Below are 20389 nucleotides of genomic sequence, written 5' to 3'. Positions count from 1 at the left end.
TCAAAGTAAATTTAGAAAGTGCTTTTTTATAGTAGGTAGTCGCTAGTTGTGGATATTTTAAATTGTATTTATTTTTTAATAATTTACAATATAATAACACCATATTAAGTTATATATTTAGGATTATTATTGTCATCAATTTAATTTACAAAGTGCCTTTTTCATATAGTGGCCAGTTGTGTTTTTTAAAGAAGTGTTTGGGGTAATAACAACAACATTATACTATCAGTTAAATAGTAATAATTATTATTATTATTAGCCTATATGAAAATGTAATACCTAAGTGCCTTTTTCGCAGTAGCTCAAACTTGCTTGACAGAGAAATTAAGTAAATCAATAAAAACAACTGTAACAACCGCAAAAAAAGCAATATATCTGTCTTAACTGATATATTAATTTAATGTATTGTCATTCATTTTTTTCCAAAAATGTACAAAACCGGGCTGTCTAAAAGTATGTGATATAAATGTGATAAAAATACAATACAATAAAGGCTGCAGTTTAAAGAGATTTATACTCTAAGACGACGGTCTGAGTGAAGTTCATGTGTGTAATGTGAGTGTGTGCTGCCCGACACAGGCTCTCTGAGCTGAGGAGAGAGTAAGATGAAGATCTGGGCTGTGATGCTGGCGTGTGCACTGATGCTGAGCGGCGTGTCGTCTGTCCCGCTGCTTCTACAAAACCCCAAAAGAGCCGGACACTCTCGCTGTCCACAACCACACACTCAGTGTTCTCAAAGACTGGACCTGCTGAGAAAAGCCAACCAAAATCTGCCTGATGCTCGTACCATCAAACATCCGCAGCCAAGAAGTCCCTCAGGTCAGGACAAGCTACTTGATTCTTATTATTAAATAAATAAAAGTCACACGAATACACACAGGTGTGATAAAGCGCGTTTCGGGACACACCTGATACTGTTGTGGTGGTTAAGTAAAGAAGTTTCAGGTGACCCATTGTACCTGGGCGGGACACTAGACACACACTACTCTAGTTCTATCAGCTTACAACTCATCTACGTTTAGAAAACCTGTATTTTATCTGGTGCCTGTGGACAAAAGCAGTATTGTTGCTAAAAGCTGTCAGAATAATGCAAACTATATCACGTTATGGCTCTTTGATCGCTCTACTCGCACTCTCATGGTTATCAATGCGGGGTACCGTTTCACAAAGCACATCAAAACACTACCGTCTTTACATACTGTCAAAACACAATGTGCGATGCACTTTAAAAGGGTCATATCATTTATTATTATCAGTCCTTTTTGTTCTTGAGGTCCCCTAACCAAGGGTTTCTCCAGCAAAAACAAGGATTTAGTTTTACATGCAGTTTACGTTCTGTCTAAACAGTCCTGTCTAATACGTTATTAGATAGAACTGTTATACATAGAAAGTAGACAGTAATGAAACGTTATTAGCGTATGCCGTGTGATTGATGTCCAGTGTTGTTGAGCAGAAACACATAATCATGTTTGGCTTGGTCCCCTCAAAGTTGTGTTGGATTTTCTCCTCAGCGTAAAGGTTAAGAGGCCCGTCTATCACTGGTTTCCATGTTCGTAGAGTTAGTTTCTGGAGTAAATATATAGGCTATAATCTGTGTGTTTACACAGCTTTTTTTTTTTTAAAATGGCGGGTGCTGGTGTTTCTTCGTGTGCGATCGGCCAATCAGCGAACACTAACGTCACGGATAGTTCCTAGTCCTGGCTTAGACCCTACTCTGCTAAATTAGTTCCTCCAAAAGGAGTTCCTTGAACAAAAATTGTTCCTAGTTCTTTTAATGAATCGGTTTGAGATCGAAGTAATGCTAGGTGTTTTGCTATAAATTACAGACAAATTTTTAAATTTATCAGACAAATTACAGGCATCTGAGGACTACTTTATTTTCAGATTCAATCATAGACTCGTTCTTACTAGATCACGTTCGCACAAGCGCACTCTTCAAAAAAGGTGCTTTAAATCTCTTGACAAACCAAAAGACGTAAAGTGTATTCGAAATAAATTATATAGATTCTACTGAATGTCATGTTAGCTTGTTTTTCTCAAGATAAGGATTTATTGAGTCCACATGTCATGCAAACAGTAAACTCTGCTTCTAACCACAGGTCGAGAGCTGTCGTTCCAACCACACAACTTTGCGATGCTTCTTGTGAATGTTCGTTGGAACAATGGTTTCGGGAAACACAGACTTGTTGAACTATGCTGATAACAACGAAACTTGCGACCATTGTTGGCTAACAATGCTTTGGGGAAACGCACCCCTGAGCGGGATTCGAACCAGCGTCTCCAGGATGGTTGGCGGGCGCGCTAACAAGAACGCTAAAGACTAGCGCTCTTCTTGTGGCCAGAGAGGTTTACACGCACAGCTTTAACTAGCTTGCCTCTATTACATTTACACGACAACGTTGTACTAAAAATGGAAAAGTTTTTCCTTTGCGTTCTTGAAAAGTTTCATGTAGAGATGACAACGTGGTCAAAATGATCATCGTTCACATGAATCTCCAAAAACGCTGTATTCTGCTGCCAGGCCACTAGATGGCGATGTCACTTTGTAAAGAAACACTACGCGCCTATAGACGAATCCGGCGAAACTACCGGAAGTAAGCGGGCGCCATTACTGAGCTGTTGCTGGGTAGCGTTGCGCCATTGCCTCCTATTGTTTTATTTGCAACTTGCGTCCACTGGAATAAACAGCCCGCGATTTACGACTGTCACTAACGTTACAACTTTTATAATGTCGAGTGGGAAAACATGTTGGCATTTTGAAAAATCATCGGATGCCAGGCGAAGTAGAAAATACTCTTGAATACCTTTAAAACAACAGAAGGGGCACATTGGGGTAGTAACGTTAGTAACAGTAGCAGCTACTGTTATGTCTGTTGTTAATGTTTGATTTGCTTGACTGTGACAGATTTTTTTTTAAATAAATTAAATTAAATATGCATTTTTTGTTATAATAACAATTATTTAATGACATAAGTAAAAAAGATATAATGAATATTTACATATTCATTATATTTTTTTTACTTATGTCATTAAATAATTGTGCTTAATAATAATAGTGCTCAGCAAAATCTCCTCTCTAGCTATTTTTTTCTATTCAATTAACATGCTATGGTCATTAAATGGCTTTCCTGAGCTAAATGTAACGTTATGTGACATAATTGTTCTCCTGCTGTTATATTGACCTCTTTTTTCATGGTTTAAAAACACTAATTGGTCGATATTATGTATACTTTCTAGCTGTACCTTACCCTTGCCTTTTGCAATGTGAAAATGAGATAATGGACACAAATGAAAAACATGAATTCATTTATTTGATGTCATTCATTTATTTATTGTTGCCAAATGGACAGATCTTTTTATAATTTCCTCGTTAGCTAACGTTAGCCTAGCTAGCTTGCCAAGCTATTTTCATAAATAATCTGTAAGATAGTTTGTACCTTCATCTGTGACTGGAGGCCACTGTCTAACATCATCAACCCAACAAGTCATTCTGCCTGGCTGTAGCTGTCACATAGAGCTGTCATCGAGGGTGCGTTATCACCACAGTCTATGGTTATCATGGAGGTTTGTTTACATACCGGTAACAGCTCAGTAATGGCGTCGCCACAAGATGGCAGCCTACACAGAACGCTCGTCGGATTCGTCTATTGACTGAACATGTAATAGAGAGCCTAAGCCCCTCCCCTCCGCTTGACCTTATTTAAATAATAAATATCTATGGTAGTCAATGGCGAGAGACAACTTATCTTTTTATACCGTCTGAACTGTGCCCTGAATTACACATATGATATTTGTCAATTTAAAAGATAATTCTGAAAGTCAAGAAAGTCGCAGTTTGTCATAAAACAGAAGAGTAACATTTAGTTTTATGTGAAAATCGCTCAATGAACTACATCTCCCGGGAAGCGAAACAACGAGCGAGATCCGCTGCTCGTGTGTGTGCAGTCTGGTACAAAACACTCAGGGATGACGGCGTAATGTTACGATTATAACGTAAGACTATAGAAACAATGACAGACGTTAGCTTCAGTAAAGTTAGCTTCATTCATTGAGAGAAAATGTGCGCCTTTGGGGTTTGTAGTCTTTGTATTTACGTATTTTCACAGTCGTATACCTCGACAGTTTTACATCAAACTGCGACTTTCTTGACTTTAAAATGTATCTTTTAAATTGACAAACATTATATGTGTAATTCAGGGCACAATTCAAACGAGATCAAAATATTTGTTGTCTCTCGCCATTGACTACCATACAATATTTTTTCCGAAATAAGGTCCCATGGTGGTCGACCGGAAGGGGAGGGACTTAGGCTCTCTATACACGTGTTCGCATTTTTGTAGTTTACAGGGAGACTATCAGTATGGTTTTCCAAAATGTGTATTTAGGGGGCATTTAAAGCTCCAGTCCGTAACTTTTTTAAGTTAAAAATAATCCAAAATAATTATATTAAAAAAAACTTATTCTGCCAGTGGTCAAAACTATCTGCTTGCCATAGCTAGATTCAAAGCGGTTAGCTTGTAATAATGATTTTAATTCCAGTGGTACTGGTGGGTTTCCGCGGGAAATTCGAGCATGTCTTTGCGTCATGACGTCACACCCGTACACATAAAGAAGGAGTTTCGGCTAGCCGGCTATACTGCGCGTGACGAGATGTTTAGATGTATAGGCTTTTCTCGCAGCACTTTACATGATTAAACTTATGGCATCCAGAAAGATCCAAACAACAATCATCAGTGTCAACTGGAGATTCAGCAGTTATAAAACCCAAAAGACTTTAAGGTGGCTAGAGAAAGAGAAAGAAACCGTCTCATGCGAACACAAGGATTTAAACATCGGCGGGGCTTTTGAAAAGTGTGTGAACTCCGTGTTTTAAAGGGGTTCAAAACGGAAGAAGAGACGGCTTTTTTCTGCTGAACAAGTAAGACATTTCAATAGTTCAATCGTGTAACAGTACGTTTTCTTAATTCACACAGTTATGGAGTTTCCTTTGTTGTGCCTTTCTCGTTTTGCCATTATGGAGAATATGAATTCTGAACTACACAGGTAACTGCTAACCATAAAACACATTACATTTAACATTAGTCACGCAATGCTGATGTTGTTAACATGAACAATTTGAGAACAAAGTAGGCTATAATTTGCACGGTTGCTGTAAATCGCGTTGATTAAATCTAACGAAGCTTATCATGTCGAATGCTTTTTCCCCCTTAGTTGGTCAGAACAAAAATGGATTTTACTTACTTGTTCAGAAGACATTTTCTTATGAAAATTCTTATGTTGGTCAAACTTTCAAAAAGTGAATCTGTGATTCTGTATGCCAGTATCCACACAGCGCGGTGACTGACAGCACCACTCGCCTCAAAGCACTGTGTTCATCCGCGCTGTTTCATGCCGATTTACAACCCACGTAAAGATGATAATTCCGCGAATCACTGCAGTTACAGATTTCGAACAGAGAGATGGCGACAAAGAGGAAAAGCTACGGACTGCAGCTTTAAACGACATCATTTTCAAGATATGTCCCTCTCAAAGCTAGCCTGGGAAAACCCAGACAACTTCCGGCAAATTTAGATTTGCTCTGAAAGTTAGTCTGGCAAAGAGCTCATTCAAGCCCATTTCCAATCCGTCGAAATCGAGGCACCAATCGGAAACGTATGGGCGGGCTTTACACGATGACGACAGCGCTGGGATTTTGAAGCAGATTTTGTAGCCTACATTACAAAGATGGATGCCGCCGTCGAACATCACTCGTTCGAATCAGCTATCGCGTCTGTTTTAAGCGATTTGAACGTTTCCTTTTTGTTAAAAACGGAGCAAAGAACAACACTCGGCCGCTCTGCATACGTCATCTCCTTCATCGCTCTGATTGGGTTTAGGTCTATCCGCGACGTCCATTGGTGACGCCCCTCTGGAAATGATTTGTCTGTGACGCTTTGCCAGACCATAACTCAGTTACAACTGAGAATGGTCTGGTTTTAACCAGGCTATCTTAAAGCAAAAAGCATAATCTGTCCACATAAAACTTCCTTGTTCAGGTTCAGACTGCTCAAATTTTAGCCCATTGCTTTAAAATCAGATATATCTGTAGTGTAAACTTGGGAACATCTCTTTCCTCTGTCCTCAGACAGCTTGCCGGCTCCCGACTCAGCCTTCATCCACAGATTCAAGAGATCCCTGAAACGGAGAGGTTTCCTCCGTAACAGGATGGACAGAAAGAGGCCAGGTCGTGACGAGAGAGAGAAAGGAAAAGGCAGAGCATGTGCACTAAGACAAGTCCAGCTGAAAGTGTCAGATCTGGGTTTGGGCTACAGGAGTCAGGAGGAGATGATATTCAGCTACTGCAGCGGCGTGTGTGTAAACTCACTCACTAACTACGACAAAATCCTCACCAGCCTCGCCGGCGGTGATAAAAACGTTCTGCACAGCTCGCCTCCCACCGCCTGCTGTCGACCCGTCCAATACGACGACGACCTGTCCTTTCTGGATGACAACCTGATATACCACACCATGGAGAGGCACTCGGCACGGAGATGTGGCTGTGTCTAAGCAGCTGTGGGAGACAATGACACAAGACTGGAAAATCAATGGAAGCAATTTCAGGTTATTACATGTGACTTGGTTGAGGGAATCACCATGATTGCATTTCTCTGAGAAGATACAGGATAGGGAATTTCAAGAAAGGTGTTGCAGGATGTTATAATACACATACAGCATGGTGGTCTCCTCAACAGGGTTTTCAAATGAGACAATATTTTGTGTGCTGCGTGTTTTTAAAAGTTCTTATGGTGTCTTTTTGACCTTTAACCTCCACTAATGTGGAGAATTTGAATTTTCGCTGATTATGTTCAATGTTAAAAACAGAACCCAACTGAATGATTTGAATCCCTATTTATATATATATTTAAATACGTATTTATATGTTTTTCCCCTAGTTATTTTTTCATTGTTATTAATTCTGTTTAATTAAAAAATACCTCATCTTTACATTGTTTCACAGTTTTCAGTAAGATAGTCTTACAAGTTAGTCATCAATGTGTTTTCTTTAAGACTGTTCAAAAGTTTTTTGAGTCAGTTACATAAAAACATAGATTGGTCTAATTTAATACCGAAAAGTAAGACCGAATTGATTACCCCTTGACTCAGTGAAGAGCTTGGGTTTGTGGAAGAAAGATGTAAAAATAGAGTGATGATGGAAATGATTAAGAAAGAGACTGAAACCAGAGATATGGAGCGTGTTCGTGACCTGATCTCTAATTCAGTGTCATCACACACCACACAGGACATCATTAATACACCCGCCAACAAGAAACAACCTTGTTAATGCCATTACCTCAACATGACAAACACAGGCCCAGGTCAAGAGTAACATTAGTAATTAGTCATTAGCTGCTGTAAATCTGTAATGCGAGCACTAGACAGAGAAACAGGAGAGGGAGGCTGAATGTATAGAGCGTAAATGTTGGGTTCTGGAAGTAAAAATCCTCTTCGACTGAGAAATCTTTTTTTTTCTGATATGAAACTAGAACAGATCTACCATGAGCTCTGAGGTTAAGTGATGGGATATGCTTCTGATATGTCACAAGACAAGTTTCAAGATCCACAAAAGAAAAAGAAAAAAAAAAACATTTAAAAGTTTGGGGTCAGTAAGATTTTTTTAAAAGATTTTGTCACTTGTCATACACATGATTTAAGTCTTTACACTCACCGTGGCTGCATTTATTTGATCAAAAATACAATAAAACTGTAATATTGTGAAATATTATTACTATTTAAAATAACTTTTTTTAAAATATTTGAATCAATCCAACCAATCAGAATCCAGGACTGGAACTAACCGTTGTATTATTCACAATATGAATTTTTTTTACTGTTTTTTGATTAAAAAAATGCAGCCTTGGTGAGCATAAGTGACTTCTTTCAAAAATATTTGAAAATCTAAATTATTCAAAACTTTTGACCGGTAGTGCATACATGTAGCCTATATTGTAGACACATTTGTAACATTCCAAGTTTAAAAATGTACTTATTTTGAAAATGAATGCAAATAGTCTAAAAGTAATACTGAAAGAACTACCCTTTCATATACTTTATTGCTTTGAGTCAATTTTTTTTTTTTTATCTGGTTGGACTTTCTAAGGTTTTCTGAAATGCCAAAGCCACTAGCTAGACCTTGCAGTCTCGTCTCACTGCCTGTATGTGGTGTGAAAACATATCTTACCCTTTTTCTTTCTGTTCAGCTTCAAGCTCAAAACTGCAGCTAGAGAGAGAGAGATGTAGAGGGTATTCCCAATTCATTTAAACACATCTACTCCTCACTGTATGATTCATTTAATATGCAGTACAGGGAATTGAGACAACAGGTAAGCAGACCATGGTTTCTTCATTGATGGGAAAGTATAGCATGTACACCAGCATTGGGACATACTACATCATCATAAACATTATCTTAATACGACAGGCCCACTTGTCATACACTGCTCACATTTACATGTAAACATGTATAGCTAAATCAACAACTGGGCACTTATCTGTTTCTTTCATCAGTATAAATCACGTATTCTCTCCATCATGCAGGCTGTAGCCAGTCATAACATGCATTCTTCTCCCAGAATGACGTGTTTCCATTGCAGCAAACACCTGTTGTCCTGTTTCCAGCACCTGCTGACAGGTAAAGCAATGTGACGTTCTACAGCAATAACTAAAAATGACACCAAAGAACTTAGATTAAGTTTTGCATCCATACTGTTACATAATGTACTTGTATAAAATCTTTTTTGGACTAATGACATTTCACAGGGGGGGGGGGGGGGGGGGGTCATGTTATTTGAACATGCCTAACTTTAAAAGTTTCTTCAATTTGGTATAGATAGACTGATCATGAGCCGAAACATTATATGACCAGTCACAGGTGAAGTGAATATCGTTGATCATCCTAATAAGGCCATGTATTGGGTAGATTAGATGGTAAGCAAACAATCAGTTCTCGTAATCAATGTTGGATGCAGGAGAAGTGGGCAGGAATAAAGATCTGAGCGACTTTGACAAGGGCCAAATTGATATGGCAAGGCGGTTTAGAGAATCTCTTAAACAACAAGGCTTGTGTGTTGTGTTTTAGTGGTGAGAATTGACCAGTTTACAGTGTCCGAAGAGGGAAAAACCTCAAAACTGCGACAGGGTGTTGGGCACACAAGGCTCATCGAAGCACGATCAAGGGCAATGAAGACTATCCCGTTTGGTCTGAGCCAACAGAAGGTCTACTGTGGCACAAGTCACACAAAATTTTAAAGGGGTGGTATAATGCCCTTTTCACAAGATGTAAAATAAATCTCTGATGTCCCCAGAGTGTGTATGTGAAGTTTTAGCTCAAAATACCCCACAGATATTTTTATATAGCATGTTAAAGTTGTCACTTTTTGAGGGTGAGCAAAAACACACCGTTTTGTGTCTGGCCCTTTAAATGCAAATGAGCTGCAGCTCCTGACACAGTGGGCGGAGCTTCAAGAGTGTGGCGTTAGCAGCTCCGATTACCTCACGCAGATACACTAAAATGACAGAAACGGTTCTGTTTTTTATGTTTAAACCGGAGTCAGACAAAGATGGAGAGACTAAGAAGAAGTGACAACATGTAGAATGCAACAGGACATCTTTGAATGGTTAGTTGATGAATTTATGTTGCTGAATGCTGATGTGGAGTTAACTATCTTCAATTAGCATATTCTGTCATGGTAATCTATAAATCGCTTGTATAGGAACTGTTGAGTGACTTTCTATTGCATGTGAAAAGACCTGACTCACAAATGTGCTGGACTACAACAGGTCTTCCTCTTTACATGGACTGTGTTCCCAGGGGCGGGGTTTATGTAAATTTTAGGGTTAGTGATGTCACTAACCCGGAAGGAAGCTCTTGTAGTTCCTACCAGCCGTTTGTTGTAGTCCTTAAAAAACGATTTCTTTAAAAGCAAATATCTCCCTTTGCTTTGAACTTTGAGCGTTGTAACTTTGCAGATGTTGTTTATGCTCAAACAGCAACATTACACACTAACTAGAGTTAGAAAAGTGAAATCATAATCAACCACCCCTTTAATGATGGTTACGGGAGGAATGCGTCACAACCATAGACTGTGGTCACAACACTTGTGTAGCCACAGACCAATCAGAGTGTCTATGAGCCCTGTCCACCATTGAAAGCGCCTACAATGGGCAGATGAGTGTCGGAACCGGACTTGGAGGAGTGGAAGAAGGTCGCCTGGTCCGATGAGTCCCTTTGCCTTTTACATCATGTGGACGGTCGTGTACATGTGTGTCGTTTACCTGGGGAAGTGAAGGCACCGGGATCACTGTGGGACGACGACAAGCCGGTGGAGGGAACGTGATGCTGTGGACAATGTTCTGCTGGGAAACCCTGTGTCTGGCCATTCACGTGGCCGTAAATTTGACACGTGCCACCGACCTAAACATTCCAGACCAGGTACACCCTTCATGACAATGGTGTTCCCTGATGGAAGTGGGCTCTTTCAGCAGGATAATGTTCCCTGCCACACTGCACACATTGTTGAGGAATGGTTTGAGGAACATGATCAAGAGTTCAAGGTGTTGATCCGGCCTCCAAAATCCCCAGATCTCAAACCAATTGAGCATATGTGGGATGTGCTGGACCAATAAGTTCAATCCATGGCAGCTTCACCTCACAACCTACAGAACTTGAAGGATCTGCTGCTAACATCTTGGTGCCAGAAACCACAGGACAGCTTCAGAGGTCTTGTAGAGTCCAGACCTCGGCGGGTCGGCGCTGTTTTGGCAGCACAAGGAGGACCAACAGCATATTAGGCTGGTGCTCATGTTTTGGCTCATAGGAAAGGTTTCATTTAACAGGTTAACAGAACAACATTTCTGACTTCTAAAGTCACATGAGGCAAGATATTTTCAATCCTAAAACGTAGCATATATTTACATTCAAACATTTGGCACATGAATTTATTGCCTTTTAAGGTACATATTCTTTCAGTTCATGCATTCCCACAGAATCGAACACTTGTATGCTCTACTGTTTAAACTACAGGAAGGAAAACTGGAGCCGTACAGGAGCAGAAGCTTTCCTGTACAAGAGGACATAAACAAACCAAGCCACATTTGAAAGAAAAAAAAGTAATCCTGTAGAATGCAGTATTCAGGCTTTTCACAGTCATCGAAAACATGGATTCAGGGACTTCCTACACTTGACAAAAAATTGATGCACATCTTGATGGAAATAACATCACAACATTTATTTCCATCAAGAGTTGCTTAAAGTTTTGGTCAAGATCTTGTATTGACAATGCAAGAGTCCAGCACTCTGTAAAGTCTCCTCCAGCACATCCCAAAGACTTTCAATGAATTTAAGCTCTGGATTAATGTGTGAAAATGATTCTTCATGATAACCATTCCTTCACAATTTGAGCCTGATGAATCTAGACATTGTAAAACTGGAATATGGCCATGATGTGTCTTCCTACATCACATGATTGTTTAAGAAATGAAAAGCTACACACTCCATCAATTAGTGTTAGAAGAACTGTTGCCAAACATATAACATGCTAGAAACATAATCACTGCAATTATGATCCAATCATAGACTCTTAACATTTGCCTATTTAAATCCAAACAGTGACTTTTTTTTTTTGGCTGGGTAGTGTATAATGCAATACAATACAATGGTCAAGATAAATGTTCCTTAAAAACCTGATGAATCATATTTGACTCAAAGTTTTGATCATGTTGATAATTTAGAGACCTTGGAAATGTGTAAATATGATGCAGTAGGCTTTAGTGTTAATTACTTACGGCTCATCAATGACACAAATTAAAAAATAAAGTAGGTAATTGGGTTTTCTATGCATAAAATGTGCATAGAACATTACATTACTGTATAGCACAGTACATGCTATACAGTATATTGCAGAAATAAAAGTAATAGCCGTATGCTATATTATGGAATAACTACGTTTGTTTCGGTGTCTCCTACATTAGTCTCTCCGCTGACCCCACCAGCTCTGGATGACTCTTAGAATATGAGATGATATCACAACAGAAGGATGGCATTGCCTGGAAAAAGTTAGTTTAAGGCAAGTTTCATTCAATCATATATCATTATTAAATGTTTAGCAAAATGACTGAACAACCACATTAAGAGGAATAAAACATCTTGCAAGTGCACGGTTGTATACATATTATAAGTACCATTCTTGTGCGCAGATGTGGTTTGGTCCTGAATGTGCTCCAATATGTAATTAAATTGATAAATAAAGAAGTAAAAAGGGTAACACTTCATTTTTATGTGCCCTTGCTACATGCATTAACTATAGTAATAACAATATTATGCATAATTACAAGCAACACTAAACAGATTATTGGAGTGCTTTACAAGAAAATACTATTTCAGTCTTTCTGCTCCAATGTATTTAATGTATTACTGTTTAATCATTGTTGAAATTTTTGTCTCAGTGTTAACCTATAGTAATAACATGCTGTTATTACTCGGTGTCTGTACACAAACACATTAAAATAAAGTGTGACCATAAAAAGTGCTCATTTCTTAATGCATTCTGTAATAGAAAAAATTACTCGGTGCACCTTTACAAAAGCCGTCCAACACACTGGACGTGTCGTCCCCGCATAATGCTCCGTCCTCTCGTCACTATATCTGTCAACAAAAAAGCATGCATGGTAAAAAAATGCTAAAATATTAAAGTGAGTTGCAAACGGACAGGATGAGTCTTGCAAGTAAGAGAAGTAGAAAATTTATTGCAGTATTTGTTCCATCAGAGGCATGTGAGTCCCTTTATGCTGAGCAGGGCGACCTGTTATCGCAAATCTCCTTCGACACAGCCCTCCTCACAGACACTGCATGCTATACACAATAAATTACAGCCACACGGTGCTATCGTACAAAATGGACAAACAGCTCAACAGAGAGAATTATCATCAGCCAGTAAAGGAGGAGCTAAGCTATAGAAAGCTGCTTAACGCTAAGAAATTCGAAAAGAAAATGAGAAAAAAAAGAAAGAATTAAAGTAAAAACATCAACAAACTAATTCTTTCAACATTCAGTATATATTTAAATTTCTTTTATAGATATAAACAATATTTTTATGTTAAACTATGATACACTGGGAGTAGAAATCAAACAACCAGAAATCTGCTGCACAACAGCGAAGGAGCACCCATACAATGTTTCTCCAAACATTTTATTCCTGCGATACGACGATGCACCCTGGCGCAGAGGGCAAAATGTCACCACCAGACCCAGAGTGCATCAGAGAGAGAGAGAGGAGTCTGTAGTGTAGAATAGCCGCTCGTGTTTGTGTGTTCATGTTTGGCTGACCCGGGAGATGTGTTTGGCTGTTGCATTAGGCTGAGAGAATCTGAGATGGGGAGGTATGTGAGTGCGTGTGCATGTTTACGTATTATTAGCTGGAGTTCCTGTCCTTGGCAGCGTAGAGTGAACGTAGAGTCTGCGCCACTTTGTGGTTGAGCTTGTTGCCACTGGTGAGTGTGATTTTTTTATAGATGATGTCGGTCTCTCGGATGGTGTCGACCCAAGGCACCAGCTTGCGTCCGTCGCGGCGCTTGGCTTCAGCCCAAGTGCTGGAGTAAGAGCCGGCCATCCAGTGGATGCTGTAACTGTCGCTGTTCCTCTGGATCACGCGTGCGATCTGCGGCCGGTCTCGGTATTTGGGGCAGTGGATGGCGATGATGTCGAGCGCGCTGACGGACTCGTTCATGTTCGCCGACAGCATGTCCGCAGAGTCTCCCGTGCGCCTCCCGCGTCGAGACGCCTGTGAAGAGGGGTTAAAAGACTCTTAGGCCATCGGTTCCCAACAGGGGGGTCGCTGCCCACAAGGGGGCCTCAGCAAAATTTGAAAAGTTTTGAGCAATGAGCATTAAATAAAAGTCCTTAACTTTTTTCTGTTCAAAATGTATATAATGAGCGAGTTCATCATGAATCCATCAATCCGTGTTTTTGTCTTATCCTGAACCACTATGGCACACCTATAATAAGTGTTTACATTGGGACTATTTTACACTGGTTCAGATCGCTGCTGCTGCGGAGTAGCCCAGTACCTGCGTGACTCGTCATAGACGTACACAGAGAGAAGTAGTTCCGGCTACAATGTTCTTCCGAAAGACGCATTATTCTGTTAATAAACGCAAGTTTATTATCGCTCGCTATTGTGCCAAAAGCGTAAAAAAATAAAGCCTCACATTGATAAAGCCTCACAAATTACTTGCAAGTATTGAGGCCCCAGACAGCAGTCATTTAGTAATAGCCTATATTCTTTCTTTTTTTTACCTACACACCAGTGTGAATATTTGTTTTTGCATTTCAAATAGGGCCAATATATAGGCTTCTCCTAGGCTTGCGGTTTTCAATTACAAAGGGCCTACTGATGTTTTTGTTATTGTATTTTCAATATTATAGGCTATTATTTGTGCATAAACATATCTGGTTATAGTAAACATACCGTTTGTTTGAAAACAACATTTTGTCATCCTTGCTGCAAGCTTACAAGAGCGATAATATCATTAAATGTGAAGGGGGGGCCCTAAAATATTTTCTTGGGAAAAAGGGGGTCTCAGACAAAAAAAGGTTGGGAACCACTGTCTTAGGTTGAATCCGAAATCGTCCCCTTTGAAGGGACAGTCATTTGTAGTGGTGTCTAAAACCATAGTGTACATTATTGAGTGCACTTATTCAATCCCACATTGCACCGCAAAAACGAGTGTACAGCCGATGTACGCTCAACGACTGTCCGAATTGGCTCACTTTTTTTCATTTAGTCCTTCAAGTGAACTGTATTAGTGGACTAACATGGGAAACCTTGAATGAGGGTTTAGGGGACGATTTCGGATTGAGCCTTAATATTCAGTACTAATACCGTATCATTGATTTGACTGCACTGACACAGCTTGAACTGAATTGAGCTGAATTATGACAATATTTTCTTCTGTAGAGCTGCTTTGTAGCAGATTCAAGTTGCACTATTATTGAACTGAATTGAATCAACACTGAACTGAGCTGAATAATGACACTAATGTCTTCTGTACAGCTGCTTTAAAGCTAAACTGAATTAATTTGATAATTGATGAACTGCAACATCAACACTGTTATTGAACTGAATTAAATCAACACTGAACTGACTTGAGCTAAATAACACTTGCCTTCTCTAGAGATGTTTATAGCTGAATTCAGCTTGTACATAATTGACGAACTTAATCATGTGACTTACGCTGAATAATGAAACTATTATTCTCTAAAGAACTGCTTTATAGTTATATACATTATTCCTGTATTTGTAGAAGTTTGTTTCATAACTGATGAACTTTGCTATTGAACTAAATCAGCGGAATCAACATTGAACCAAATTGAGTTGAATAATTACACTACTGTCTTTTTAGAGCTGCTTTACCACTGAAATTGTATTTTCATAATGGAAGAACTTGGCAACATTAACACTGTTATTTTCTTGTTAATCACTGTGAAGCTGCTTTGAAACAATCTGTATGGTACAAAGTGCTATATAAATAAAGGTGACGAAAGACACAAAAACAAAACATAAGTAATGATCTTGTTTCAGTCAGACAGTTTCGTCCCCTCTAAGTATGTGGTACTTGGCCAGAATAAGCTGGCAAGAGAATCAGACTAGTATGATCTTACCCCTGGTGTCCTCTCCTCTCCGTCACTCTCCTCATCCTCCGAGTCGAGTGTGTGGTGGTTTCGGGGGCTTGTGCCTGCTCCCCCCAGCAGTGCGGTGATGGCTTTATTCCTCACGTTTGCACTCGTCTCTCCCTCCTCGTCCTCTTCATCAGGGTCCAGGTGCTCCATTAACAACTTAAACTGAGAATCAAGTAGAGCATGCAGTATAAATTTCAACATCGACTTGAAGGTCCCCATTCTACAACACCCCATTCTTAAATATTTTAATCGTTTGACAGCAATAATTAATAGTGATATATAGCACTATTAATTAGTGCTGTCAAACGATTAAAGTATTTAAATCGCAATTAATCGCATTAATGTCATGGCTAACTCACGATTAATCGCAATTAATCGCACATTTTTATCTATTCTAAATGTCTCTTGATTTCTTTTTGTCCCATTATTTTTCTCTCTCATTTTTTTCTCATTTAAATTTTTTCTCATTTTAATTTTTTTATACATACATATATATATATATATATATATATATATATATATAAAAATAAAAAATTCCCCTGAAAGAAAATAAGTATGCTCACATCGAGGTACTGTTTGACGATCTTCCTCTTCAGCTCGAAGGTCAGCTCGTCATGAACCTCATCGCGGTGGAGGAAATCAATGGTCTGCCGTGGGCTGAAGTTGACCGACGTCTTCCTGTTGACAGCTTTATCGTACACCTTGGCCGACTCTGAGGGAGAGTACTTCTGAATTTTGCTGCATTGAAAGAGCAGAATAAATACAGTATATATATATAAAACATATAGCAATAATTATGTTTGGGAGTTGTTGAGGTGCACGATGGGTGTTTTGCTACCTGTCCGAGAAGCCGTAGAGGTTCTTAAGGTGTTGTTTGAGCACTAGTAGTAATAGTATGCCCTGTGAAGCCCTAGCGAAGTCCAGGAGAGAAGATGCGTCGTCAGGGAGACGCTCCATGACAGCATCAGCATCCTCGAGGTCAGACTCAGAATCTGACTCTGACTGCTTGGTAACCTCTATGGGCTTAGGCTTCCTAACTCGCTGCCCCTCCTCATCCTCCTCATAATCATCGCCGTCAAATTCTTCATCTCCGCTGTTCCTTTCTCTCTCCTCATTCTGCTCTCCCCTTTCCTCCTCCGCACCGTTCTGCTGCTGCTGCTGTGGCTGTGGTTGCTGATGTCGTCGCCGTCGTCGTCTCCTTTTCCTGCTTTTTCTGCCAGGGACCTTAATGAGAGACTGGTACAAAAAAACAGCCCGTTTAGAAATCATGGTGGAATTTCTCTCACAACCATCCATGATTCAAATATGTAAAAGTGTGTCATAACCAATGTGTAAAAGCTAGTAATAACAGTAACAACCTCTTGTTTTGCTTGTAAGACAGAAAGTGAAAAATGATCATGTAAAACAAAATTGTTTTTGGAGCAAAAACCCTTGACGAACATTATATAAGCATGTTATGAGCTATGGACAAGTTTGTTTCAATTCAATTTGATAACTTTTTCATTAAAACTAAAAAAATAAATAATAATAGTAAAACTACTACTTCTAATAATAATAATAATGGTTCAAAATCATTATTTAAATTATAAAAAATAAACAAATCAAATAAATACAATCATTGCAATAATACTAATGTACTGTAAAAAATAACAGTAATAATTTTATAACAGTCAAATAAAAATACTAATAGTTTTATGGCTGTCTTGATTTCTTTGCTTTCAAACATTGAGTTTAAAATGCACATTATAAGTGATCCAAACTCAGAGCAGATGTGGAGATGAGCTTGTGTGAAGCAGCCTTTAAGCTTTAAATCTTTGTCGCTCCATGGCTGACGATGAGGTCGCTAGTGGGCGTTCCCATTACTGGTTGCCTACTAACGTTCACGAATGGCCATGAATATGCCATGTTGTAAACAATTCATTGTTTTGTTTTTAGACAAAAGACTAAATTAAATGGAATCAGAAAACAAAATGCTTAATATTAAAGATGAACGAGAAACGAGTGCTCTTTGCCGTCACAGCTATTTATCTGCATTGAATGCGCAAGCAGCGCCGGTCTATCTGGGTTCACGAAACCATTCAGGCTTGGAGTCAGCATGCCGTGTGAGACATCTTAAATTATAAGGAACTTGTTGACTAAAATTAACTTCTCTATCTTGCCACCGACACTCCACTACAGGATGTAGTGATGGATCACGTGCACTTCACTTCTATTGGCTTTCGTTCTTTAAAGTCAGTTCATTTGCATAAAGTTAAACATATCTCAATTTTGTCATGTCGCTGGACACGCCGACATCCTTTCCCCAAATGTCACTGAAGCTCATGTCGCTTATTCGTTTGTTTGCATAAACTATTTTACACAATCATAATTAAATTTTTCAGGACTATTTTCCACTTTCTGACCTTTAAAATTAAATGGGCCATTTTTTATGCTGTGCCTAATGCTGCGTTCACACCGGACGTGAATAGCGCGTCAAATTTGAGTCTACCGCGTCTAGTTTGACGCTTGACCACTTTGTGTTAAGTCACAGAGCGGTGACTCTCCCGATGAATGCTCGATCAAAATAAAAAAGATGGCCGCCAACAGGTTTCGAATCCGACGCGTGTAAATTTCGCTTCAAACTTTTGTTTTTACGCGCGTCAGTTTCACTCTTGACGCGCGTAAAAACAAAAGTTTGAAGCGAAATTTATTGTATTTGCTCTGGAGAGCAGAACAGCGGCGTAGGGATCATCTTCGCCGTATTTGTCCACCAGACCCTTCGGAGGCGAACCCAGTTTGCCGTGTTTTAACATTTGCTCGCTCCAGGAGCTGCGCCTGGATGACGGCCGCTTTCAGCAGTACTTCCGCCTGTCCCGCGCCCAGTTTGATGACCTGTTTTCCCGCATCGGAGCGAGGATCACCCTCGCCCTCAGCCACCTAATATGTCATTTATTTTTGTGTTGATGATAAATGGAGCCAGCCTCCAAAAGGGGTGTAACCCCGGCATCCTGGCCAAATTTGCCCAGAGGCCTCTGTCCATCATGGCCTCCTAATCATCCCCATATATATATACCAATTGGCTTCATCACTATGTCTCCTCTCCACCAGTAAACTGGTGTGTGGTGGGCGTTCTGGCGCAATATGGCTGCCGTCGCATCATCCAGGTGGATGCTGCACATTGGTGGTGGTTGAGGAGATTCCCCCTTCTATGTAAAGCGCTTTGAGTGCCAAGAAAAGCGCTATATAAATGTAATGAATTAATAATTAATTAATTAAAAGTGATTAACCTGTCCTGTGATTTTTTTCTCTCTCACACAACACTGTCCAGACACGAATTTATGCACCATAGTATGTTGGTTGTCTTTACATTATAATAATAATTCATATAATCTAGATATGGAATAAATAGCATTCAATACAAAATGAATGTATTTTATATATTGAAATCAAGTTTTATGTGATAAAATATTTGATTTGTTGTGCATTAGAACCACACCAGGCATATTTAGTCATATTACAACATAATTTATTGAAGCATCCAGATACTTCACCACGTGACAGCAGCAAGCAGCTAGGCTCCTGATTGGTTAACGCGGCGCGAATTGACGCCAAAGTTCAGATTTTTCAACTCGGGCGGCAGACGCGAATTCGCGCCAAACGCGTGAATGCACAAAATTCGCGTCTGCCGCGCTCAACGCCTCATTCGCGCCGCAGGAATTTTTTACGCGCATACCGCGTCTTTGCATTGACTTAACATTGAAATCACTCGCGCCTGACGCGCTATTCGCGTCCGGTGTGAACGCAGCATAAGACTTAAATGTCTTCTATGCAACAGTGTTTTGCTACGTTCACACTGAGGCTGTGAGTTTGCACTGCCCCATCCTTCAAATACTGCTTCTTCATAGAGCTGGATTACACACTGACACAGGCTCACAAAACAATCAGTGCTGAAATATGCTGCACAAACTGTTAGACACAAGCACTTGAGCACGTTTACCTCCTTAAATGTCTGCAGCAGGTTGCTGCCTGATACAGACAGGGTGATGTCTATATGATGCATGATGAACAGCGGCTCCTCCTGACTCTGATAGGGGAAGTAGGCCAGATTATCAGCGACGAACAACAGCATGCTTACCTCCATCTTCTGCTCGAACAGAGAGAGAGAGAGAGAGAGAGAGAGAGAGAGAGAGAGAGATGGAAATGGTCAGTCTCAACGTCACAACAAAGAGCCAACGACAGGGAGAGACAGACACACAAAGACTGCTAACCGAGCTGTCGTCGAAGAGATTGAGCAGAGCGATGAGGAACGCTCGCCGGTGTTGTCTGTTTGCACGGACCATGCTGTAGAGGTGGGAACATTGAGCAGAATTGGACTCGTCCTGACGAAAACCACGGATCACAGTTCCTGATGATGCCCAGATGGCCTGCTGCACTTGGTACGACATCTTCATCCCTGCTACAGCTTTCATCTGTGGATAAAATAAATAAATAAATAAACCAGCTATACATTCATCTAATTCTATCACATATACAATTTCATTATACTACTATACAATAAAACCATTACAGGTTTGTTTAACCTAGATACTTCACAGTATATTGTGGTATCCAATGGTACATTCTTCCGATGTATTTGATTAATTGGTGAATAGTGAACTGGAATCCATCCAGTTTATGAATATGACACATGTCAAGGTG

The 20389-nt window shown here is 39.7% G+C and overlaps 2 protein-coding genes across 3 annotated transcripts in view; one reads left to right on the top strand and one right to left on the bottom strand.

The window, feature by feature from the left end:
- Positions 1-768: 768 nt before the first annotated feature.
- On the top strand, positions 769-6692 carry gdnfb (glial cell derived neurotrophic factor b). The gene is made up of 2 exons (XM_056254853.1): positions 769-819; positions 6125-6692. The coding sequence occupies exon 2, from the start codon at positions 6205-6207 to the stop codon at positions 6544-6546; it is 342 nt and encodes a 113-aa protein (XP_056110828.1). The 5' UTR covers positions 769-819; positions 6125-6204; the 3' UTR covers positions 6547-6692.
- Positions 6693-12760: 6068 nt separating this feature from the next.
- nipbla (NIPBL cohesin loading factor a) overlaps positions 12761-20389 on the bottom strand; it is a 52490-nt gene continuing 44861 nt past the window's right edge. For both annotated transcript variants that reach the window (XM_056254831.1, XM_056254830.1), the window contains exons 40-45: positions 19960-20160; positions 19689-19835; positions 16551-16948; positions 16276-16450; positions 15695-15874; positions 12761-13814 (exon numbers count right to left, since the gene is read on the bottom strand). In XM_056254831.1, coding sequence (XP_056110806.1) covers positions 13446-13814; positions 15695-15874; positions 16276-16450; positions 16551-16948; positions 19689-19835; positions 19960-20160 — 1470 coding nt within the window. In that variant the 3' untranslated portion in view covers positions 12761-13445. The remainder of the gene's footprint in view (positions 13815-15694; positions 15875-16275; positions 16451-16550; positions 16949-19688; positions 19836-19959; positions 20161-20389) is intronic.

This window comes from Rhinichthys klamathensis, unplaced genomic scaffold (genome assembly GCF_029890125.1).
Source record: "Rhinichthys klamathensis goyatoka isolate OS25496 unplaced genomic scaffold, OSU_Roscu_1.1 h1tg000114l_1, whole genome shotgun sequence".
Lineage (NCBI taxonomy): Eukaryota > Metazoa > Chordata > Actinopteri > Cypriniformes > Leuciscidae > Rhinichthys > Rhinichthys klamathensis.
This window is presented reverse-complemented; position numbering and strand designations above follow the sequence as displayed.